The following is a 25,806-nucleotide window of genomic DNA, read 5'->3' on the forward strand; positions in this document are numbered from 1 at the left end:
TCTCAACTGTACAACAAACCAAAACCAAGCCAAAAAGGAACTCATAGTTCATGCTGCAGGCAAAAGTATGGTAGTTGGTCCAAATGTGTTCAGGAGAAATGGATGCACCTTTGGTTTTTCTTCCTGGAAAGCTGAACGTGTGCTGATTTTCCTCACTTTCTTGGCTTAACCCATCTTTTATAACAACAGTGTAGGATTGGGCCTGATGGTGAACATAAAGAATGGCCATTTCAGGTTGAAAGGAGCAGGTGTTAAGTGTTTCTTTATGCACAATAGGTACATGAATTACTTTGTTTTTATTTTCTTTGTGGACAAACAACTCCACTAAAGCAGTAAATGTTCAACCAGACCAAAAAAGAAACAACAGTGGAGATTGGACTCTTTCAAATCCAATACTGTGCATGCAGCTGGAAAAAGCAGTCAAGTCAGACGAGCTGAATCCAGTACAACCATTAACCAAATGCCTTCCTCTCCAGACTACACCTTTCCTCTTGCTGGGGTTAACGGCCAGCAAGTATTTTGCTGTTAGCATCAGCTGCAGCCCTCAGAAGAGGCAGAGCTGCTGGCTAAGTCTGCTCATTAAGGAGCAACTGCTCTGCACAGCACGGTGAGACCATGCCTGCGGCTACCACCTGCTCCAACCTGCATCCCCACAAGGCAGGAAGACTGCAGTAAGTATGAGGGTTTCTTTTCTGCTCGCAACCAGCCCTGCCTCTCCATCCTTAAAAACTTCCATATCCACGTTAAAGAGATCAGAATCTCAGATGCCAACCTGCTACAAACAGTGATTAACACTGTAAATGTTTTCTTTAAACACCAAAAGGCAGCGAGAGTGAAACGATCTGAAGTGAATCTGACTCTGAGGGGTCCATTTGTCACCTTAATACAGATACCAGCGGTAACAGCTAGTAGATGCTGCAGCAAGCACCAAAAGACATTGGAATCATTGCATATACTTGAGATAAATCATTGGAAAAGAACCCTTTTTTAAGTGCCACAATGTCAGCAAAATGATACCACTGCTGAATGAAACCATTGGGTCCATCCTCAAGGAGCCCAAAGGAGCCTACTGCTGCGGCAGCCGGCACGAAACACAGACTCTAACAGACAGCTTTTAACAGGCTTCCTTTTTTCAAGTGCAAGATGTTGCAAGTGCAAAACGTTTTGCAAGTGCACTTCTTTTCTTTTTTTTTTCTTTCCAAGTGCAAAATGTGTGTAGTGTAAGACAGAGCTGCACCCATTTGTGTTTAACCCTCACCTCAAACTTCTGCCGCAGCTCTGCGTTTCCATCCTCATCAGCATCTGGGATGGGGACATTGTAATATTCACCTTCCTCCTGATTCAGCAGCTTGTACCTGTGGGAGAAAGCCCAAAGAAGACAAGCCAAGAAGGTGACTCTGCAGCTTTGTTCCTGATAGATTTCAAATCTGATTGAGTTGCTTGTGTCAGTGCCACAGGTATGTGAAGAACTAATCTCAAAGGATTTAAACCAGACTAAACCAGAATATATTTAACTTACAGTTAGATCTTTAAACCTAAGTGTATCTACTAAGGCAATTTAATGGACAAGGGAACTCTTCCCACCCATCCTATGGCATGATGGGAGACATCCACCCTGTAAAAAACCCTGTTTCCACTGTTTCTGTACCCCAAAACAACATTCTTTCATGAATCCTCTCTTTGAGAAGAGGTGTTTAAGGCCAGGCTGGATGAGGCTCTGGCCAGGCTGATCTAGGGAGCTGGGATTGGTTAGCCTGGAGAAGAGGAGGCTCAGGGGTGACCTTATTGCTGTATACAACTACCTGAAGGGTGGTTGTGGCCAGGAGGAGGTTGCTCTCTTCTCTCTGGTGGCCAGCACCAGAACGAGAGGACACAGCCTCAGGCTGTGCCAGGGGAGATTTAGGCTGGAGGTGAGGAGAAAGTTCTTCCCTGAGAGAGTCATTGGACACTGGAATGGGCTGCCCGGGGAGGTGGTGGAGTCGCCGTCCCTGGGGCTGTTCAAGGCAGGATTGGACGTGGCACTTGGTGCCATGGTCTGGCCTTGAGCTCTGTGGTAAAGGGTTGGACTTGATGATCTGTGAGGCCTCTTCCAATCCTAATAATACTGTGATACTGTGTGGCTTGGAACTAGATGATCTTTGTGGTCCCTTCCATATGATTCTATGAGATGAGTTCCTTGTGGTCACAGTATCACAGTATCACCAAGGTTGGAAGAGACCTCACAGATCATCAAGTCCAACCCTTTACCACAGAGCTCAAGGCTAGACCATGGCACCAAGTGCCACATCCGTCCCTTCCATATGATTCTATGAGATGAGTTCCTTGTGGTCCCTTCCATATGATTCTGAGAGATGAGTTCCTTGTGGTCCCTTCCATGTGATTCTAAGAGATGAGTTCAACCCCTGGCTTGGTAGACAATCAGAAGGCACTTGCTGAAAGCAGCTCCCGTGCAGTTTGAAGTTGCAGAGCTATATATAACATGATACACTTAGTAATGAATACATCATATTTGAGGTAAAAATAACATTCCTATCACAAGGCTGTGTACACAGAATTGAGCTAGCAGCAGCTCCTGGCTCCAGCAGAGTTCTGCATGAGCACCACACTCCTTTTATTACCCTCCTTTGTTATATATAGCCTCACATTTCCTAGCTTTGCTCACATTTGAGTGAATTTAGGGCCCGAGATACAATGAAAAGCCCCCAGGAAGGGAGATGATATAGAAGGAAAATACTGGTTTGAAATGTGTGGGGCTGTATCCTTTCCTTCTCTCGTTCCATAGAATCATAGCATCAGTCAGGGTTGGAAGGGACCACAAGGAGCAGACAGTTCCAACCCCCCTGCCATGCCCAGGGACATCCTACCCTAGAGCAGGCTGCACACAGCCTCAGCCAGCCTGGCCTCAAACACCTCCAGACATGGGGCCTCAACCACCTCCCTGGGCAACCCATTCCAGCCTCTCACCACTCTCCTGCTCAACAACTTCCTCCTCACCTCCACTCTGACTCTCCCCACCTCCAGCTTTGCTCCATTCCCCCCAGTCCTGGCACTCCCTCACAGCCTCAAAAGTCCCTCCCCAGCGTTCTTGGAGACCCCTTCAGATCCTGGCAGGCCACAAGAAGGTCACCTGGGAGCCTCCTCTGCTCCAGCCTGCACAGCCCCAACTCTTTCAGTCTGTGCTCACAGCAGAGCTGCTGCAGCCCTCTGAGCATCCTCCTGGCCCTGCTCTGGACACACTCCAGCATCTCCACATCCCTCTTGTCCCAGGGGCTCCAGAACTGGATGCAGGACTCCAGGGGGGTCTCAACAGGGCAGAGTAGAGGGGGAGAATCCCCTCCCTGGCCCTGCTGGCCACACTAGAGTTTCAGGAACTCTTACCATCCACTGGCTGGCATTTTCATAAGCTCTGACACCCCAAATGACAGAGATCCCATGAAATCATTCCTGGTTGTCCGGTCCCAGTCCCAGACCTCCACGGATAACCGTCGATCCTTGTCTGCAGGCTTCAGCTTACTGCAAGGGAGAGAAAGAAGGGAGGAGTTCTCAAGGCAGGGCTGAAGCAAACGATGCAACACAGGCACACAAAGGCACTCTGACTTACAATGTGAACGACTCATTCCAGTCTGGGTTCAGGGTGGAACGGATGGTTTTGGTTTTCTGTTTGCTCTCGTTCTTGGGATCTGGGATCAGCTTCAGCTTAACATAAGGATCTGAGAGTCCGTTCGGATCCATGGGAATGAGGTTCTTGGCTTCCCGCACTGCCAACACAAACCACAGCTGAAGTGCACAGGGCTACAAACCACTGTCAGGAAAGCAGTAACACCTCAAAGCAGAGTTACTGGGACATGCTCACCAACCTGATCTCCTTTTATGATCAGGTTCCCTGCCTGGTGAATATGGGGCAGGCTGTGGATGGAGTCTACCTGGACTGCAGCAAAGCCTTTGACACTGTCTGCCACAAGAAGCTCCTGGCCAAGCTGGCAGCTCATGGCTTGGACAGATTCACTCTGTGCTGGATCAAGAACTGGCTGGATGGCAGAGCACAGAGAGTGGTGGTGAATGGTGCCACATCCAGTTGGCAGCTGTGACTAGTGGTGTGCCCCAAGGATCAGTGCTGGACTGGTCAGGTCACACCTTGAGTACTGTGTCCAGTTCTGGGTCCCTCAATTGAAGAGAGATGTTGAGGTGCTGGAAGGTGTCCAGAGAAGGGCAACAAAGCTGGTGAAGGGCCTGGAACACAAACCCTATGAGGAGAGGCTGAGGGAGTTGGGGTTGTTTAGCCTGGAGAAGAGGAGGCTCAGAGCAGACCTCATTGCTGTCTACAACTACCTGAAGGGACATTGTAGCCAGGTGGGGCTGGCCTCTTCTCCCAGGCAACCACAGAGTCTCAAGTTGTGCCACTGGAGGTCTAGGCTGGATGTTAGAAGGAAGTTGTTGGCAGAGAGAGTGATTGGCATTGGAATGGGCTGCCCAGGGAGGTGGTGGAGTCACCATCCCTGGGGGTGTTGAAGCCAAGCCTGGCTGAGGCACTTAGTGCCATGGTCTGGTTGCTTGGCTAGGGCTGGGTGCTAGGTTGGACTGGCTGAGCTTGGAGGTCTCTTCCAACCTGGTTGGTTCTATGATTCTATGATTCTGTGCTGGAAGATAAAACCAGCAAGGCATGAAACCCACTTGTCAGGCTTGGAGAGGAAGAAACTACTTGTTGTAAAGGAAGGCTGCACTTAGTGACATTTATAGGAGTGCTGGAGAGAAAGGAGAGAAGAGCAATTCACCATCGGCTTGCAGCTCCCAGGCAGCTCTTCTCCTGCAGGGGAATGATTAAATGTCCAAATCCATCACTATAAATTTTTAAGTGGGTAGCAATTCTTTTGCTTTTATTTCCTCGTCTGTCTTAGGTTATACAACTGCAGGGCTGACTATCAGCCAGATCACACAGGATTGCTGAAGGGAGGTTATTTGCTACAATCCCTCAGTGGAAGGTAGCTAATGCTAACCTTCCCTTGGCGTGGTGGCTCAGTAGCTGTCAGATGGAATGGCTGTAAGCATGTTGTGGTAGGCCTGATAGCCCCAAATAGGTTTATTACATATCCTGGCTTGCCCAGGCATGTTTTTCTGCTCTCCCTCTTCTGTTCTGGGGAGAAGCAGCCGTGGGAAAGACGACAAAAGAACCTGGAGCCACTGACTCTAAGGACTCTTCCCCTGTACTCAGCACTGGTCAGGCCACACCATGAGTACTGTGTCCAGTTCTGGGCTCCTCAATTCAAGAATCATAGAATCAAGCAGGTTGGAAGAGACCTCCAAGATCATCCAGTCCAACCTATCCCCCAGCCCTAGCCAGTCAACTAGACCATGGCACCAAGTGCCCCATCCAGTCTTTAAGAGAGATGTTGAGGTGCTGGAAGGTGTCCAGAGAAGGGCAACAAAGCTGGTGAAGGGCCTGAAACACAAATCCTATGAGGAGAGGCTGAGGGATCTGGGGGTGTGCAGCCTGCAGAAGAGGAGGCTCAGGGCAGACCTCATTGCTGTCTACAACTACCTGAAGGGAGGCTGTAGCCAGGTAGGGGGTTGCCTCTTCTCCCAGGTAACCAGCAACAGAACAAGGGGACACAGCCTCAAGTTGTGCCGGGGTAGGTCTAGGCTGGATGTTAGGAGGAAGCTGTTGGCAGAGAGAGTGATTGGCATTGGAATGGGCTGCCCAGGGAGGTGGTGGAGTCACTGTCCCTGGGGGTGTTGAAGCCAAGTCTGGATGAGAGACTTAGTGCCATGGTCTGGTTGGCTGGAGAGGGCTGGGTGCTAGGTTGGACTGGCTGAGCTTGCAGGTCTCTTCTAACCTGCTTGATTCTATGATTCTATGAGAGCACTGTGTCATAACAGCACCCAAAGCAAAAGCACAGGGCAGACAAGTTTAACTTCAGCTTCACCAAGATGCTACTGCAGCTCTTCTATTTTTACCATGTCAAAAGAAGGCCCCAAGCAACTTAATGCATCTTGTGGTGCCTTGCCAAAGAGAGAGGCGAGAAGAGGCAGCAACCTGCACAGGGGACTGCCACAGCCCAACTGGAACCAGGCAGACAGGCAGCAGGGGGGCTATGGATGCATTTATCAGGCCCTTTCAGTCTGACTGGAGACCCTGCAGCAGCTGTGGGCTCTGTGAGATGGTTCAGAAGTCACTGCAGGGGGGTGGAGTGCTGCAGAGCGTGAGCACAGACAGCACCTCCGCCCTCTCCTCCCTCCTGGGGAGCATCAGTGTAAAGTCAGTAACATCGAGGTGACATCTCAGCTTTCACCCTGTGCTAACACCAACTCAGCCATCAGCCTCTGCTGAACCTCAGAAGAAGAGGTGAACTTTCCACATGGCTGTGAGATCCCATCCCACTTAAACTGGTTGTGCTGGGAGCAACTGCGGTGACTGAGCCAGAGGTGAGGAAATTCATCAGTTGTGGGCTCTAATTGTGCAATTCAAAAGCCAGTGGGAGCAGTAATGCTCTGGGCTTGTTTTGGGCAGCAAACAGCTTTCATTTGGGAGTACCATTGTGAGATTCATACTTTAAGATCAGAATTGTTCCTGGAAGGAAAAAAAAACCACAAGAAGCCCTGGGGGTGACACAGATCCTAAGGCAGGAAGGAAAGGCAGGATTTTAGAGTGAGTCACTGGAGCCATTACTCTGGATTGACAGTGCCCTCAGCTACTGCTTTCACAGCCTCAGCATCACAGGGGCTTTTACAATTTATCTACTGCCAGGTAGGAAGTTTAGGAAAGATCAACCCTGAAGCCATCTAATATTTCTTGAGAGAAAGCACTTCCTGCAAAACCCTGACCTTGAGAGTCACTTAAGACCTCAATCACAGCTAATGCAAAAAAGGGGCATCCTTGTCAGGATCTACAGCCACAGAGAGTCACTGTTTGCTCAAGGCACTTCCCTCTTTTCCCTCCAGATTTAAATGGCAGTTTCCTATTATGAAGGAAAATCAACATAGACCTTCCCAGGATTTTGACCTGTTAATTTCTCAGCACAGAGGCTGAAAGGCATCCAAGGCACACAGATAGTTTCATCATGTGTTATGTACTCATTATTTAGAGCAGGAGAGGCCAACTCTTCAGCAACAGTCAACTAACCCTGTGCTGGGCTGCAGCAAGAGCAGTGTGGGCAGCAGGGCAAGGGAGGGGATTCTGCCCCTTGGCTCTGCTCTCCTCAGACCCCACCTGCAGTCCTGGGAGCAGTTCTGGAGCTCCCAGCACAAGCAGGACATGGAAGTGTTGGAGCCAGGCCAGAGGAGGCCACCAAGATGCTCAGAGGGCTGCAGCAGCTCTGCTCTGAGGACAGGCTGAGAGAGTTGGGGCTCTGCAGCCTGGAGAGGAGAAGGTTTCAAAGAGACCTTGAAGTACTGTCTGAAGGGGGCTACAGGAAGGCTGGGAGGGACTACTGACAAGGTCTTGTAATGACAGCACGAGGGGGAATGGGTTTAAAGTGGCAGAGGGGAGATGCAAACTGGATGTTAGGAAGAAGTTCTTTTCAGTGAGGGTGGTGAGACACTGGCACAGATTGAGGGTGGTGAGACACTGGCACAGGTTGCCCAGGGAGGCTGTGGCTGCTCCCTTCCTGGAGGTGTTCAAGACTATGAATGTGACCCTGAGCAACCTGTTCTAGTGGGAGGTGTCCCTGCCTATGGCGAGGGGTTGGAACTGGATGATTTTTGAGGTCCCTTCCAACCTAAACCATTCTATGATTCTGTGACTTATAAAGGAGCTGAGGCACATCAAAGAAAGGGACACTGTTTAGCAGCCTTGGTGTTGCCAGTTGAACCTGATGGTCTTAAGAGGTCCTTTCCAACCTTAATGATCCCCTGACTCTTTTATGGATCTATGAAAATGTTCTTTGCTTACTCTGCAGGGCTGCAGGGGATATCTTCATCTTCTTGTGCATGGCACCTGCCCCTGCACTGCCAGGTTAGGCACATGAGCTATGACTCTAAAGCCTGTCTTCTGATTGCTCTTTCTCTACTGCAGAACTCCCTGTGTATCCTGTGGCTTCCCAGAAATACACACAAGGAAGTTTTCCACTAAAACTCCTCCAATGAAATCACTGCATCTTACTGGGGTTAGATTGGTTTTAACAGCAATTTTAACAGGACCAGCCTGGCTGTTTCTAGTTGAATTCTAACTGGAGATGCTCAGTGTGGCACCAAGTAGAACTGCCAGAAATTGGCTGGGTGGAGTGGATGCAGAGCCATCCTCCAAGGCTCTGCTGTGGAGAGCTCCCTGGAGAAAGCCATCACTGATTAGCTCTGCGAGATGCTGCTGAGCCTAGGAAACGACGCCGACAGCAGGGGGATGCGGCAGCATGTGTAAGGCTACCTCTTCTATTCTGCAGCAAACAGAGAGCAAAGGGGAAAGCCTCTAAATACAAGAAAAAGAGAAGATCAAAGACAGTCGGGGAAAGTTACAACTCACACTAAATACAGGCTGCCAAACAAGTCATTATCTCGTTCCCTGTTTCAGGCTACCTGACCCATTTGCACTCTTGTCTGCACAATTACTACCTTCAGGTGTCTCTTCTGTCAATTGACTTAGCACTTCTTTTCTTGAGGAAACAACCTTGATGATACCAGGGCTAAATGATGCTTATAAAGCATTAGGATCTGAGTGGTCCTTCTCTTTAAGACCACCCTATTCTAGCAGGATGTGTCAGACTTAGAATCATAGAATCAAGCAGGTTGGAAGAGAGCTCCAAGATCATCCAGGCCAACCTAGCACCCAGCCCTACCCAGTCAACCAGACCATGGCACTAAGTGCCTCATCCACCCTTTACCTCAACACCTCCAGGGACAGTGACTCCACCACCTCCCTGGGCAGCCCATTCCAATGCCAATCACTCTCTCTGACAACAACTTTCTCCTAACATCCAGCCTAGACCTCCCCTGGCACAGCTTGAGACTCTGTCCTCTTCTTCTGTTGCTGCTTGCCTGGCAGCAGAGCCCAACCCCACCTGGCTACAGCCTCCCTTCAGGTTACACCTGAGCCTCCTCTGCTGCAGGCTGCACACCCCCAGCTCCCTCAGCCTCTCCTCACAGGGCTCTGCTCCAGGCCCCTCCCCAGCCTTGCTGCCCTTCTCCAAACACCTTCCAGCACCTCAATGTCTCTCTTGAATTGAGGAGCCCAGAACTGGACACAGCACTCAAGGGGTGGCCTGAGCAGTGCTGAGCACAGGGGCACAAGAACCTCCCTTGTCCTGCTGCCCACACTGCTCCTGAGCCAGCCCAAGATGCTATTGGCTCTGCTGCCCACCTGGGCACACTGCTGCCTCATCTTCAGCTACTCTCTACCAGCACCCCCAGACCATAGAATCATAGAATCAACCAGGTTGGAAGAGACCTCCAAGATCAGCCAGTCCAACCTAGCACCCAGCCCTAGCCAGTCAACCAGACCATGGCACTAAGTGCCTCAGCCAGGCTTTTCTTGAACACCTCCAGGGACAGTGCCTCCACCACCTCCCTGGGCAGCCCATTCCAATGCCAATCACTCTCTCTGCCAACAACTTCCTAACAACATCCAGCCTATACTTTCCCCGGCACAACTTGAGACTGTGTCCCTTTCTTCCTGGCTGCTCTCAGCCACTCTGGCCCCAGCCTGTAGTGCTGCTTGGGGTTGTTGTGGCCAAAGTGCAGAACCCTGCACTTGGCCTTCTTCAATCTCATTCCACTGGCCTCTGTCCACCGTCCACCCATCCAGCCTGGCCAGGTCCCTCTGCAGGGCTCTTCTACTCTCCAACATCTCCACACCTGCTCCTAGCTTGGTGTCATCTGCAAACTTACTGATGCTGGACTCAATCCCCTGGTCCAGATCACCAATAAAGACAATGCTTTGAAAGAATCAGGATCTGAGTATTTCATATCTTTAAGACTACACTGAGCTACCAGGATGTGTCAGACTTCTACAAGAAGATGGACAAGACATTTCCCCTCTCCATCTAAGGCACCAACTCTTCTGTGTACTTGAGAGAGAAAAAGTTAACTGAAAATGTATCTCTAAAAAAATAAAGCAGCTGAGTTTGGCTGATTTCTGCCATAGCTGGGATGACAGCAAGCAAGCTCTTACTGCTGTGTAATTGCAGCTAATTAGACTCAACACTGTGATAGATGTGTAAGTCTCATTCAGGCATGGGTGAAGTGAGATACAGTTCAGCTTTGCTCGGAGTGTAACTTGGGCAGAAACCCAAAGCACCACTTGCCAGTTTAATGTCATAACTATTAAGTGTGAGAACCTGTTCAGCATCTTTATTGATGATCTGGATGAGGGGACTGAGTCCTGCATCAGTAAGTTTGCAGATGACACCAAGCTAGGAGTGTGGGCAGCAGGACAAGGGAGGTTCTTCTGCCCCTGTGCTCAGCACTGCTCAGGCCACACCTTGAGTGCTGTGTCCAGTTCTGGGTCCCTCAATTCAAGAGAGATGCTGAGGTGCTGGAAGGTGTTTGGAGAAGGGCAACAAAGCTGGTGAGGGGCCTGGAACACAAACCCTATGAAGAAAGGCTGAGGGAGCTGGGGGTGTGCAGCCTGCAGCAGAGGAGGCTCAGGGCAGACTTCATTGCTGTCTACAACACCTGAAGGGAGGTTGTAGCCAGGTGGGGTTGGGCTCTTCTGCCAGGCACCCAGCAACAGAAGAAGGGGACACAGTCTCAAGCTGTGCCAGGGGAGGTCTATGCTGGATGTCAGGAGGAAGTTGTTGTCAGAGAGAGTGATTGGCATTGGAATGGGCTGCCCAGGGAGGTGGTGGAGTCACTGTGCCTGGAGGTGTTGAAGCCAAGCCTGGCTGGGGCACTTAGTGCCATGGTCTGGTTGCTTGGCCAGGGCTGGGTGCTAGGTTGGCCTGGCTGAGCTTGGAGCTCTCTTCCAACCTGGTTGATTCTATGATTCTATGACTCTATGACTGCTGCAGTGAGCAAAGCAGCTGGTGCAACTTAGATTTCCCAACATTTTGTCCAGATTAGCCTCTGAGCAGGGACTGAGAAAGCACAGAGATGAAAAGACAGCGAAGAGAAGCAGACAATGAAGCTTCTAACAAACCCAACCCTGCCAGAACCTCCTTCCAAAGAAAAAAAACTAAAACCAAAGCTGTGAACTTGCCCTAGGGAAAAAAAATGTGCCATTTCCCCCTTTCACTGGTAAGGAAAATGAGCTGATAAATGTTTATTCAGCAGAAAATGCAGACCATCTGACGGTGTCCTATGGCTGAGCTCTTCTGTGCTACTTATACTCCAGCAGCACCCACCCAGGAGCCAAGCTGGGATGCCTGCTTGCCCAGGAATAGTATGAAGACATAAGGAAACACAGAGCTGCTTCTTAGGTATTCATACTTGAAATAAACATCTAAATAAGAGAGAGTGGGCAGGCAGAGAACAACTGACATTTTCTGCACAGAGAAGCAATTCTGAGGAGCTTGGAGAGAGGGATGACAAAAATCAGAACTTTTGCCATGAGATGCTAGGGACAAAAAGTTTCAAGGCACACACAGGTGTGGGTTTATAACTTCCTGTGATACCATGGAAATGAGTAAATAGCTGTTTCTGTCCCCCTAACAAAGCTGAATTATTAGCAGCGTGAGGTTACTCAGCTCCTTTGCAAAAGTGACTCACACCTACCTGTTTCCTGAATCACAGAATCATGCAATCATAGAATCAACCAAGTTGGAAGAGATCTCCAAGACCATCCAGTCCAACCTAGCACCCAGCCCTAGCCAAGCACAGAATCATAGAATCAAGCAGGTTGGAAGAGACCTCCAAAATCATCCAGTCCAACCTAGCACCCAGCCCTGGCCAATCACAGAATCACAGAATCAAGCAGGTTGGAAGAGAGCTCCAAGCTCAGCCAGTCCAACCTAGCACCCAGCTCTGGCCAAGCAACCAGACCATGGCACTAAGTGCCTCATCCAGGCTTGGCTTCAACACCTCCAGGCACGGTGACTCCACCACCTCCCTGGGCAGCCCATTCCAATGCCAATCACTCTCTCTGCAAACAACTCCCTCCTAATATTAAGTGCTGATAATAAAACCCTTTACTAGTCACAGCAAGCACTACTTGCCAGCCTTTTCCTCCCTACAGTCACCTTAGATGAGCAGAAATCTCTCAGATTCATGAGAACTGCTGCTTTTAGAAGATGCTTCAAGTCTCAAAAGGGTCTTGTCTGGAAGCCAGATAGCAACAAGAAAGGAAAGGACTATGGCTTGCTAGCTGCAAAAGATGGTTGAGGTTTGGGCTGCCTACAATGAAGTGTCAGGAAATCATAGAATCATAGAATGGTTTAGGTTGGAAGGGACCTCAAAGCTCAGCCAGTTCCAACCCCCTGCCATAGACAGGGACACCTCCCACTAGAACAGGTTGCTTGAGGTCTCATCCAACCTGGCCTTGAACATCTCCAGGGAGGTTGTGGAGCTCAGAAGCACCCAATGTGATCTTTGATCACATTGGGTGCTTCTGTGCTCCACAACCTCCCTGGCAACCTGTGACAATGTCTCACCACCCTCAACCTGTGCCAGTGTTTCACCACCCTCAACCTGTGCCAGTGTCTCACCACCCTCACTGCAAACAACTTCTTCCTAACATCCAGTTTAAATCTCCCCTCTGCCACTTTAAACCCATTCCTCCTCATCCTGGCATTACAAGACCTTGTCAATAGTCCCTCCCCAGCCTTTTTCTTAGCCCTCTTCAGATACTGGAAGGTGACTCCAAGGTCTCCTTGAAGCCTTCTCTTCTCCAGGCATTGGAATGGGCTGCCCAGGGAGGTGGTGGAGTTGCTGTCATTGGAGGTGTTGAAGCCAAGCCTGGCTGGGGCACTTGGTGCCATGGTCCAGTTGACTGGCTAGGGCTGGGTGCTAAGTTGGACTGGCTGAGCTTTGAGGTCTCTTCCAACCTGCTTGATTCTATGATTCTATGACTCAGGTGAGGGAGAAAGGATCTTGTATTCCCAGCCTAGGAAGTTTCTCCCCAGGACCTTATCCCTCTCCTTTTAATCACAGTGGGAAAGCTTTACTTAGCAGTGAGGAGAGCCTTTCTTCCCATCTGCCTGCTCCTGCTCTCTGTATGCAAAACCCCCAAGCTGCCTCCCAAGCTGCTCAGCTTTCATTAAAGATTTATGATAAGATTTATTAAAACTTTCACTGAATGCTTGCTTTCTGGAGCTGCTTTGTGACTCACATGTACAGCTGCCTCCAAAACAAATCCTGCTTTTTCAAACAGTTTCCAATTTCCAGGCAGGTTTAGCCACTAAAAAGGGCTTTCTGATAGGAGATTTTTTTTCCTAGTCTGTAATTCCTCCCTTGCCAAGCTAAAACATCTTTAAATATCCCTGCTGAGACCAGTGCCTGCTAATGACCAGGGAGGTTCTTCTGCCCCTGTGCTCAGCACTGCTCAGGCCACAGCTTGAGTGCTGTGTCCAGTTCTGGGCCCCTCAATTCAAGAGAGATGTTGAGGTGCTGGAAGGTGTTTGGAGAAGGGCAGCAAGGCTGGGGAGGGGCCTGGAGCACAGCCCTGTGAGGAGAGGCTGAGGGAGCTGGGGGTGTGCAGCCTGCAGCAGAGGAGGCTCAGGGCAGAGCTCATTGCTGTCTGCAGCTGCCTGAAGGGAGGCTGTAGCCAGGTGGGGTTGGGCTCTGCTGCCAGGCAAGCAGCAACAGAAGAAGGGGACAGAGTCTCAAGCTGTGCCAGGGGAGGTCTAGGCTGGATGTTGTTAGGAAGTTGTTGTCAGAGAGAGTGATTGGCATTGGAATGGGCTGTCCAGGGAAGTGGTGGAGTCACCCTCCTTGGAGGTGTTGAAGCCAAGCCTGGCTGGGGCACTTAGTGCCATGGTCTGGTTGCTTGGCCAGGGCTGGGTGCTAGGTTGGACTGGATGAGCTTGGAGGTCTCTTCCAACCTGCTTGATTCTGTGATTCTATGATTCATGACACCCCATTTCCTGGATGGGGAAAAGATGGCAACACACCAGGAATAACTCTTGGAATGCCTACATTTCATGGGTGATTTACACACAACAAACAGAAGATGAATTTCCTCCCTAGAACAAGATGGAAATCAAACCCATGTTGCACCACACTTCCTTCCTCCCTATTTATTAAGATATTATCTCCCACCAACATTGAAACAGCATTAGGGATGATGGCAGATTTCTTTTTTTGCTCTTGTGTCTGCAGTAGGTTCTCCAGATTCAATTTTCCTGTGGAAATCTCAACAGCATTTTCCTTGGAAAAGAAGATTATTGAAATGATCATCATAAAAAACAGGCATTTGTGGGCAGGGCAGCTACTCAATAAAACATAAACCTCGACACAAGCTCTACCAAATCCAGTGAAAAGGGTCTCAAGACCATAACATTGCCAATTCTTATGTGTTTATACACTTAAGAGGCATGTTTGCATCTCAGCATCTGAGATGAGACATGTTAACATGAGACATGTTAGCATCTCCAGTTCTGGAGCCCCTGGGACAAGAGGGCTGTGGAGATGCTGGAGTGTGTCCAGAGCAGGGCCAGGAGGATGCTGAGAGGGCTGCAGCAGCTCTGCTGTGAGCACAGACTGAAAGAGTTGGGGCTGTGCAGGCTGCAGAAGAGGAGGCTCCCAGGTGACCTCATTGTGGCCTTCCAGCATCTGAAAGGGGCCTCCAAAAGAAGCTGGGAAGGGACTTTTTAGGCTGTCAGGCAGTGACAGGACTGGGGGGGAATGGAGCAAAGCTGGAGGTGGGGAGAGTCAGGCTGCAAGGTGAGGAGGAAGTTGTTGAGCAGGAGAGTGGTGAGAGGCTGGAATGGGTTGCCCAGGGAGGTGGTTGAGGCCCCATGGCTGGAGGTGTTTGAGGCCAGGCTGGCTGAGGCTGTGTGCAGCCTGCTCTAGGGTAGGGTGTCCCTGGGCATGGCAGGGGGGTTGGAACTGGCTGCTCCTTGTGGTCCCTTCCAACCCTGCCTGATCCTATGATTGTATTACTGGTTACTGGCTGGGCAGAGGCTCTTCCCCCATCTGTCCCCAGCAAGCTGTGTGACAGGACATTAATATGCAGTGCCATGAGCTGGTTCAACATTCACACAGGCACCAGTAACTCGAAAAACACACAGCAGGGAGTGCAGCACTCCCAGGGAGATTACTGTGCACTCCCAACCTCTGCAGAGATCATTGCCAGGTTGCCTCCTCTTCTGAAGCATCCTTGAAGGATAAACCCAGGGTTTCTAGATTATTTCAGCTCAGATAAATGCCCTAACCCTGCCCTGAAAGCTCTGGGCTGTGCATCTCTCACATCTCTCTATATAAAGAAGGTTTTGGTAGCAGAAGGCTGCATTAGCTGCCAGCGAGTCACTCACACCCTCCCCGTGCCTGTGCTGGGAGGGCAGCTCCTTATTGTCAGCTGCTGTCAAATCCAACTGCCAGCAACTCAGAGGTCACAGTTTAGGATCTCAATAATCTGGCAGCTTTTTCTGTGTCAGTGCACCAGATGGGGTGATTTTCCTCACAAAGGTTATTGTTTGCTCACCAGAGGATGTATGAAAATAAAACCACTCAGATTAATCTCCAAACTGTGATTCAACCACCTACAAACTCACTGAGAAGAGCCCCAAGTTCTAAGATGGGTCAACAAGTAAAGATGAGTGACAAAACTTCTGACTTGCACCAGGGGGAAGAAAATGCAGTGCCAAAAAGCACAGATCGAGAAGAGCAAAAACTGCTTCATTATGCCTGAAGCAAAATCTCCATCCCAGCCTCAGCTACCAAAGGGTCAGGAATTCAGGGGTTTCAAAAGACAAAACTCAAGACAGCTCCTGTGAAAAGCTGATTTGATGCAAGTGCAGTACATTAAGTAGATGTAGTGCAAGTCCCAAGCTAGCAGCTACAAAAGAAAGCACTGATATAGAAGAAGTGCAGGAGGAATGAGCACTGAGTGTGGCAGACTCACTGGCAAGATGGAACTTCTTTACTGCAAGGGTCACAGAGCACTGGAACAGCCTGCCCAGATAGGTTGTGGACTCTCCTTTGCCTTGTGGGGTACTCTGTTCAGTTTGGGGCTCCCCAGGCTGAGGGAGCTGGGGGTGTTTAGCCTGGAGAAGAGGAGGTTCAGGGCAGACCTCTTTATAGAATCATAGAATCATAGAATCAACCAGGTTGGAAGAGACCTCCAAGATCATCCAGGCCAACCTAGCACCCAGCCCTATCCAATCAACCAGACCATGGCACTAAGTGCCTCATCCAGGCTTTTCTTGAAGACCCCCAGGGACGGTGCCTCCACCACCTCCCTGGGCAGCCCATTCCAATGCCAATCACTCTCTCTGTGAAGAACTTCTTCCTAACATCCAGCCTATACCTACCCTGGCACAACTTGAGACTGTGTCCCCTAGTTCTATTGCTGGTTGTCTGGGAGAAGAGGCCACCCCCCACCTGGCTACAATGCCCCTTCAGGTAGTTGTAGACATTGCTGTCTACAACTACCTGAAAGGAGACTGTAGCCAGGTGGGGTTGGGCTGATCTCTCAGGCAAGCAGTGACAGAAAGAGGGGACAAAGCCTCAAGCTGCATCAGGGGAGGCTTAGGCTGGATGTTAGGAAGAAGTTCTTCATAACAACAGCGATTGACATTGGAATGTGCTGCCCGGGAGGGTGGTGGAGTCACCACCCTTGGAGGTGTTCAAAAAGAGACTGGATGTGGCACTTGGTGCTGTGGTTTAGTTGATTAGATGGTGCTGGGTCATAGGTTGGACTTGATAACGTGGAAGGTCTTTCCCAACCTGATTAATGCTGTGATGCTGTGAGTTGCCCATGGAAGGGATTTGCAAGATGCCAACCAGAGTGGCACGTCTGTGTTTAGCAGCACAAATGTTTTGCATGCAATCAAGGCTGGCAAAGCAAAGGATCAGCAGGAACTAATTAACAACTAAACCAAAATGCAGAGCTGAGATATTAAGCAATTCAGCTGAAGGAGTTGAACACCTACAGTGTAATTCCCTTGCAAGAGATAAAAGCAAATGCTCACACCAAACAGGCAGGCAGTGATTGTTTTCCCTGCTGCTCCTAAACCTCTTGCACATTCAATTCACCTGCTTCCCTGAATCCAGAGGCAGTGGTATTGTGTTTGGCAGCTCAGAGAGCTCTGGATTCTACAGGAATTCTTTGTCAACAAGTATTTTATAGGCCATGCCACACTAGGGGAAAAGGAGTTTGAGAGCATTGTGTGGCAAGACGTCCATGAACTGAAGGAGAATTCATGGATTCATAGAATGGTTTAGGTTGAAAGGGATCTTACAAGATCATCCAATTCCAACCCCCCTGCCATGGACATGGACACCTTCCCCCAGACCAAGTTGCTCAAGGCTTCATCCAACACTGCCTTACCAAAGAATCATACAATCAACCAGGTTGGAAAAGACCTTCAAGATCATTCAGTCCAACCTATCCCCCAGCCCGAGACAATGAATTAGACCATGGCACCAAGTGCCTCATCCAGTCTTCTCTTGAACACCTCCAGGGATGGTGACTCCACCACCTCCCTGGGCAGCCCATTCCAATGCCAATCACTCTCTCTGACAACAACTTCCTCCTAACATCCAGACGAGACCTCCCCCAACACAACTTGAGACTGTGTCCCCTTGTTCTATTGGTGGTTGCCTGGGAGAAAAGGCCACGCCCTACCTGGCTACAGCCTCCCTTCAGGAGCCAGGTGGTGTTGGACTCTTCTGACAGGCAAGCAGCACCAGAAGAAGGGGACACAGTCTCAAGTTGTGCCAGGACAGGCCTAGGCTGGATGTTAGGAGGAAGTTGTTGTCAGAGAGAGTGACTGGCATTGGAATGGGCTGCCCAGGGAGGTGGGGGAGTCACTGTTCCTGGAGGTGTTGAAGCCAAGGCTGGCTGGAGCACTTAGTGCCATGGTCTGGTTGCTTGGCTAGGGCTGGGTGCTAGGTTGGGCTGGCTGAGCTTGGAGGTCTCTTCCAACCTGGTTGATTCTATGAATGTAATCAAAGATCACATACATATATATTGGAGTGCAAATATTGAGACTTTACACCAGTGAGTGCCCTAACTCTCTTGATTGGAGTTGTTAAAAGGATTTCACTGACTTTACCAGCAGCAGTTTATGCTGCAAGACTCTCTAATCAGAATAGTTTCTAAAGCCTTTACCAAGTTGCTTAATTTGGCTGTGTACAGACATCCTACAAAACAGTTTTACCAACCACACCACAGAATTTGTGTGGGGTAGTTGTATGTAAGTTTGGGGGGAAAAGTTCTCTTTGTATACACTAACAAATTATTCAATAACCTTTACATTGGCCTCATCATCTCTCACCCAGACTCAAACCCCTCCTTAACACTTGGTAACCTTAACCTCCCAGATTGTGGCGATTTTTGGGCTTGTTTTTCATTTATAATGCCCCTGGGAGTAATATCTGGAATTGAATCCAAGTTGCCTTTGTTTATGAAAGGCTCTGGAAACAACTCCTCAGCTGATGGAAGTCCTGGAGATGATGGCTAACTTCCTGCACAGCAAGCTATCCTGCTGAGCTGCTTCCCACACACAGGATTGGCATCACAGGGATTTTTCTGCTTAACATTCCTGAGCTTTTAAAGCTATTGCCACAGCTTTCATTCTTCTGTTTATTTGTATGAATGCCATAGGAAGGGACTTCATAGATCTCTACTTCCAACTCCACTGCCGTGGGCAGGGACACCTCCCACTAGTCCAGGTTGCTCAAGGTCTCATCCAACCTGGCCTTGAATGCCTCCAGGGAGGGAGCATCCAAAATCTCCCTGGGCAACCTGTGCCAGTGTCTCACCACTCTCACTGGAAAGAATTTCTTCCTAATCTCCAGTCTAAATCTGCCCTCCTCAAGCTTAAAGGCTTTGCTCCTTGTCCTAGCAAAACAAGCCCTTGTCTAAAGTCCCTTCCCAGCTGTCTCACAGGCCTCTTTCAGGCACTGAAAGGCTGTTCTAAGGTCTCTCCACAGTCTTCTATTCTCCAGGCTACACGGCACCAACTCTCTCAGCCTGTGCTCACAGAGGAGGTGCTCCAGCCCTCTGATCATCTCTGTGGCCCTTTGTTGCATGGTGGTGTTGGGTTCAAACTGGGGACTCAGTGATCTTACAGATCTATTCCAACCATAATGATGCCATTTTTCTGTTATTCTTCATTCAAGGACACCTTGAATGAAATCCTCCCACTGAAGGGAACTCTTCCATCTCCACCTTTAACACAGAAACATCTGACCCAAGTACATAAACCCAACAGCTTACATTATACATTTGCAAAACCTGCTCTTGGGCTCTTTAGCTTGGAAAAGAGGAGACTGAGAGGTGACCTCATCAATGGCTATAAAGATGGAACACAAGTCCTGTGAGGAGAGGCTGAGGGAGCTGGGGGTGTGCAGCCTGCAGCAGAGGAGGCTCAGGGCACAGCTCATTGCTGTCTGCAGCTACCTGAAGGGAGGCTGTAGCCAGGTGGGGTTGGGCTCTGCTGCCAGGCAAGCAGCAACAGAAGAAGGGGACACAGTCTCAAGCTGTGCCAGGGCAGGTCTAGGCTGGATGTTGTTAGGAAGTTGTTGTCAGAGAGAGTGATTGACATTGGAATGGGCTGCCCAGGGAGGTGGTGGAGTCACCGTGCCTGGAGGTGTTGAAGCCAAGCCTGGCTGGGGCACTTAGTGCCATGGTCTGGTTGCTTGGCTAGGGCTGGATGCTAGGTTGGGCCTGGATGAGCTTGAAGGTCTCTTCCAACCTGGTTGATTCTGTGATTCTATATAAAGATGAGTGGCAGGAGGCTGGAGCCAGGCTCTGCTGGGTGATGCCCAGTGCCAGCTCAAGAGGCACTGGGTGGAAAATGAGGCATAGGAAGTTTCATTTAAAGATGAGGAGGGAGGGTGACAGAGCCCTGGAACAGGCTGCCCAGGGGCACTGTGGATTCTCCCTCCCTGGAGATACTCCAAACCCACCTGGATGTGTTCCTGTGTGATCTGCTCAAGGTGCTCCTGCTCTGGCAGGGGGGTTGGACTGGCTGAGCTTTGGAGGTCCTTTCCAGCCCCTGACATTGTGTGAAAGTTCCCAAGTGAGCTGCTTACCTGTGACTTCCAGCTTGTCACCTGTGACTTCAGCTTTCAGGTAGATCCTTCCTCTCTTCTCGGTGTGATCCATGCCGCAGAGGCTTGGGACGTTGATTACGCATTGCTTGTGAACGTTCATATCACAGGCTGCGGGTACAGAAACGGTTCAGACAGCTCTGAGAAGCTAACAACGTGATTACACTGCAAGCATCGAGCAAGATCACCCTGCTGAACTGCTGGCAGGATGTTCAGATGAGAGCTGCTTGTTTTGCAGCTGAATGACACCCACTGCCACTGCCCATCTTACAAAGACGTTTTGCGGGCAGTGAATAGCACAGAGAATAAAATCATCTACTTCAGGAACCTAAAAATATCAGTAATGAAGTGCAAGGATCAAGTGAAAATGGAATAAAGACTTGCTGGGCCTATGACTAAGAAAACAGAGCATTCATGCCAGCATCAGCCACGAAAGCAGTTAGGTTTAAATTGATTATCAGATTTTTCTGGCAGGAGACTTCCAAGACAAGTGAGAGACAAATTGAAGATTGGACCTCAGCTACCAACTGAACTGAAATTTCAGTCTCCAGCAGTGCCTGACCAGTCCAAAACAAAAGAGGCCATGACAAAGGCTCTTCAGCCACATCATGTTCTCAGCCACGGAGGTGATTTTCATCACTATATTATTATAGTACTGAAATATCCACTTGAAATATAACAGTATAGAAATAGCTGACATTTCAAATGGCATTTTCTACAGGAAGGGGGAAAAAAAAGGCAATACAAAGCTGTTGCTCAGTGTTTCAACCTACTTTCTATCATCCTCTTTTTGCTAACATAGCAAAACTTCACTTACTGTCACATTTCATCCCTTGGTGCAGGAGCCCGTAAAGCAGAGACCCACAGTGGTCACAAAAGGTTGGGCTTCCATATGTGTGGATCTTAAATTTGTGCTTGCTTCTGGGATCCTGGTGGAGGAAAAAAAAACCCAAATCAATCAAAAAACACAGAAAGAGAATTTTCAAGTCATACAAAGTAAGACTGATACATCTTTAATAGATTATACACCTCAAATGTGTTACATGGAATAGCCAAAGCTTTCCAGCTCTGAAACTTATGCTATAGATAAGTATACTCCAGCATGCAGTTTACTTACAACCCTTCCAGTGGCACCTACAGTGGTGCAGGTACATTGCTCTTGGTTCCTAATGTCATAGACTCACAGAATGGTTTAGGTTGAAAGGGACCTTAAAAGGTGTTGGTCAGGACAAAAGATTAATTTAGTTTTTAAACAGCCTAGAATCATGGAATCATACAACCAAACAGGTTGGAAGAGAGCTCCAAGCTCAGCCGGGCCAACCTAGCACCCAGCCCTGGCCAAGCAACCAGACCATGGCACTAAGTGCCCCAGCCAGGCTTTGATTCAACACCTCCAGGCACAATGACTCCACCACCTCCCTGGGCAGCCCATTCCAATGCCAATCACTCTCTCTGACAACAACTTCCTAACAACATCCAGCACAGACCTGCCCTGGCACAACTTGAGACTCTGTCCCCTTCTTCTGTTGCTGCTTGTCTGGCAGCAGAGCCCAACCCCACCTGGCTACAGCCTCCCTGCAGGTCGTTGCATACAGCAATGAGCTCTGCCCTGAGCCTCCTCTTCTGCAGGCTGCACACCCCCAGCTCCCTCAGCCTCTCCTCACAGGGCTCTGCTCCAGGCCCCTCCCCAGCCTTGCTGCCCTTCTCTGGACACCTTGCAGCATCTCAACATCTCTTTGCAATGGAGGAGCCCAGAACTGGACACAGCACTCAAGGTGTGGCCTCAGCAGTGCTGAGCACAGGGGCACAAGAACCTCCCTTGTCCTGCTGCTCACACTGCTCCTGAGCCAGCCCAGGATGCCATTGGCTCTGCTGCCCACCTGGGCACACTGCTGCCTCATCTTCAGCTACTCTCTCCCTGCACCCCCAGGTCCCTTTCCTCCTGGCTGCTCTCAGCCACTCTGGCCCCAGCCTGTAGTGCTGCTTGGGGTTGTTGTGGCCAAAGTGCAGAACCCTGCCCTTGGCCTTGTTCAATCTCATCCTATTGGCCTCTGCCCACCCATCCAACCTCTTGGAGGTTTATTTTGTTTTGGCAAGCATTCTGCATGTGAGGTTTTTGGGGACTAATTCTAAGCTTCATGCCAAATCTATCACCTCTGCACAGGTAGAAATGACACAGGAGCAGGAGTAAGAACCTGACGTTCAAAACTCAAACCGCGGCTGCTGGCTGTGCAAGCCTAAGAGGTGAAATGCAAACTGCTAACAAGCACATTTGTTTGGCAAACACAGTTACCAACCTAAATGGAACAGAATCCAACGCTGCAGAGAACATCTGCTTGGTTATTTATGAAGGCTACAGCCTATGGGTCTCGTGGCGCGGGGTCATGGGAACGCTGCTCTGCTCCAGGGTTATCTGATGATCCACTCAGGCTCTGTGCCTTCCAAACACACTTTTCAAAGCTAATTCCTCCTTAGATCGGTTTGTTTAGAAGACTTAAGGGGGCTTACTGCCTTGTAAATACACTTAAACATTACTCTGGTAGGCCCATCTGCTGCTGAGAAGGACAGACCTCCTGGCTCGTAAGAATGACAGCAAATAAAGCAGATGCATAAAGTTGTGTTCAACATCTGACACAAGTGGTATTTAGGAGCATATAGTAATGATACAGGAGGGAAAGGGCTATGGGAAATTATTAGAGTGAATGCCTCTTAAATACATCCAACCTGGATATTACACTGGAATTATTTAAGCAATACTAGCCAAATAATTCCATTCCAATTAATGGCACATATATGGTAATTAAGTAGAAGCAGGAGGGGGGATGTGAGTGGCTTACAAATAAATGTTGTGACATGTAAGAACAACTCTGCTGCACTCACTGCAAAGCAGCACTGCAGGAGACCAGAGCTGTACAGAGCCACAGACTAAATAAAGTAGAAACCAATTATATATATATATGAAACAGTGAAATCAAAGCAGCCACAGGAATAAATGAAAGTGAAATCAAACCAGCCACAGGAATAGATGAATGAAGCTGGAGCAGACCTTGAAGCTGCTCTTTCATGACTCAGTGTAAACAACCTGAATCATCGTTTGATTTCTGTAACAAATGTTGGGTTCTGGGCCCCTCAATTTGAGAGAGATGTTGAGGTGCTGGAAGGTGTCCAGAGAAGGGCAGCAAGGCTGGGGAGGGGCCTGGAGCAGAGCCCTGTGAGGAGAGGCTGAGGGAGCTGGGGGTGTGCAGCCTGCAGCAGAGGAGGCTCAGGGCAGAGCTCATTGCTGTCTGCAGCTCCCTGGAGGGAGGCTGTAGCCAGGTGGGGTTGGGCTCTGCTGCCAGTTAAGCAGCAACAGAAGAAGGGGACACAGCCTCAAGTTGTGCCAGGGCAGGTCTAGGCTGGATGTTAGGAGGAAGTTGTTGTCAGAGAGAGTGATTGGCATTGGAATGGGCTGCCCAGGGAGGTGGTGGAGTTGCTGTGCCTGGAGGTGTTGAAGCCAAGCCTGGATGAGGCACTTAGTGCCATGGTCTGGTTGCTGGCCAGGGCTGGATGCTAGGTTGGGCTGGATGAGCTTGGAGCTCTCTTCCAACCTGCTTGATTCTATGACTCTATGGTTATATGATCATCAAGTGCAGCCTTTATCAAACTCTGCTAACACCACATCCTCCTGAAGAGTGTCCTCCCTTAATCATTAGGTTCTAAAGACTATATTTTTGGACTGTCTGAGCTTGGAGCTCTCTTCCAACCTGCTTGATTCTATGAATCTAATTCCCTGAGTGAACAGAAGCGTCACACTCAATTAGAACCACCCTTGAATCTACACTTTACACTTGGATTACAACTAACTACATTAGTACTAATCACTACATTGCCAGCACTAATTACTCACAGCATTAACAGCAATTCACTGATTAACAGAGCTTAATCCTTCTCCACCTTAAATATGCATTTAATGACTTGTCTGAATTACTGAGGAACTGATACTGCAGATTTGATTCAGCTGAAATGCTGTGTGTGAGAGGTAAGCTCCTCCAAATTTTCTTCCAATATTCCCTTTTTCCTTTCTTTTTCAATCAAAAGATACTTTCAATAATTCCCCAAGCATAGCTGGGAGTTGTATTTCATAGCAAACACAGGGAGCCAAGCCAGGATATGACAGACGAACTGCCAAATAATGGCTGCTATTTGCAAGAGAACTGAACTTTGCACTCAACTTGGCATAGATTAATTGTGAAACCCTAAAGGGAAAACCCACTTCTGTTTCCAAAATCCATCAAAAATTAGGAAGGGGGAAAGAGGCAATGGGAAAGCAATGGGAAAGCACTTGTTCAGCAGTGATGAGTGATGTGCTCCATTAAAATTCAGGTTATTTCCATGCTGGAAAGTGAATTCTCTGCTGTCATCAAGACAATCTCCCCCCTTTTTTTATAATCATAGAATCAAGCAGGTTGGAAGAGACCTCCAAGCTCATCCTGCCCAACCTAGCACCCAGCCCTATCCAGTCAACCAGACCATGGCACTAAGTGCCCCAGCCAGCCTTGGCTTCAACACCTTCAGGCACAGCAACTCCACCACCTCCCTGGGCAGCCCATTCCAATGCCAATCACTCTCTCTGACAACAACTTCCTAACAACATCCAGCATAGACCTCCCCTGCCACAACTTGAGACTGTGTCCCCTTCTTCTGTTGATGCTTGCCTGGCAGCAGAGCCCAACCCCACCTGGCTACAGCCTCCCTGCAGGTAGCTGCAGGCAGCAATGAGCTCTGCCCTGAGCCTCCTCTGCTGCAGGCTGCACACCCCCAGCTCCCTCAGCCTCTCCTCACAGGGCTGTGCTCCAGGCCCCTCCCCAGCCTTGCTGCCCTTCTCCAAACACCTTCCAGCACCTCAACATCTCCCTTGAACTGAGGACCCCAGAACTGGATGCAGTACTCAAGGTGTGGCACTGCACGACTGCACTTGGTGCCATGGTTTAGCTGACTGGATAGGTCTGGGTTCCGGGTTGGACTGGATGAGCTTGGAGTTCAGTTCCAACCTGGCTGATTCTATGATAAGTAGATGTGAAAGGAAACTCTGGGCAATCAGTATCACAGACACTTCAGTATTTGTCTTTGAGAAACCCTTAAGTTGGCAGAAAACTACTCTGCTCTGAAATCTGGCTGCTGCACAAGACCCTGGAGTTTCACAGCCTGTGGGTGCAGCACTCCTGTAAAGATGAAGAGCAGCTGAGCATCTACACCACACACAGCTCTGCCTCATTAGCCTCAAAGCTGAGTGAATATTGGAATCACAGACTCAGAGAATCAGTCTGGGTTGGAAGGGGCCACAAGGAGCAGCCAGTTCCAACCCCCCTGCCATGGGCAGGGACACCCTACCCTAAATCAGCCTGGCCACAGCCCCATCCAGCCTGGCCATAAACATCTCCAGGGATGGGGCCTCAACCACGTCCCTGGGCAGCCCATTCCAGCCTCTCACCACTCTCATGCTGTATTCAGTTTTGGGTTCCCCAGTTGAAGAGGGACAGGGATCTGCTGGAGAGAGTCCAGCAGAGGGCTACGAGGATGATGAGGGGACAGGAGGCCATGGCTTGTGAGGAGAGGCTGAGGGACCTGGGGCTGCTTAGTCTGGAGAAGACTGAGAGGGGATGTAATAAATGTTTATAAGGCTGGCTGGGGGTGGGGGACAGACACACAGGCTCTGCTCACTGCTCCCTGGGATAGGACAAGCAGCAA

General features: G+C 49.5%; 1 protein-coding gene across 5 annotated transcripts in view; it reads right to left on the reverse strand.

Moving 5' to 3' along the window:
* PRKCA (protein kinase C alpha) overlaps positions 1 to 25,806 on the reverse strand; it is a 242,300-nt gene that overhangs the window by 66,239 nt on the left and 150,255 nt on the right. For all 5 annotated transcript variants that reach the window (XM_064150617.1, XM_064150619.1, XM_064150618.1 and 2 more), the window contains 5 exons: positions 20,897 to 21,008; positions 20,062 to 20,190; positions 3,602 to 3,758; positions 3,379 to 3,513; positions 1,259 to 1,355 (listed from right to left, as the gene is read on the reverse strand). In XM_064150617.1, coding sequence (XP_064006687.1) covers positions 1,259 to 1,355; positions 3,379 to 3,513; positions 3,602 to 3,758; positions 20,062 to 20,190; positions 20,897 to 21,008 — 630 coding nt within the window. The remainder of the gene's footprint in view (positions 1 to 1,258; positions 1,356 to 3,378; positions 3,514 to 3,601; positions 3,759 to 20,061; positions 20,191 to 20,896; positions 21,009 to 25,806) is intronic.

The sequence above is a fragment of the Pogoniulus pusillus genome, chromosome 11 (assembly GCF_015220805.1).
Source record: "Pogoniulus pusillus isolate bPogPus1 chromosome 11, bPogPus1.pri, whole genome shotgun sequence".
Lineage (NCBI taxonomy): Eukaryota > Metazoa > Chordata > Aves > Piciformes > Lybiidae > Pogoniulus > Pogoniulus pusillus.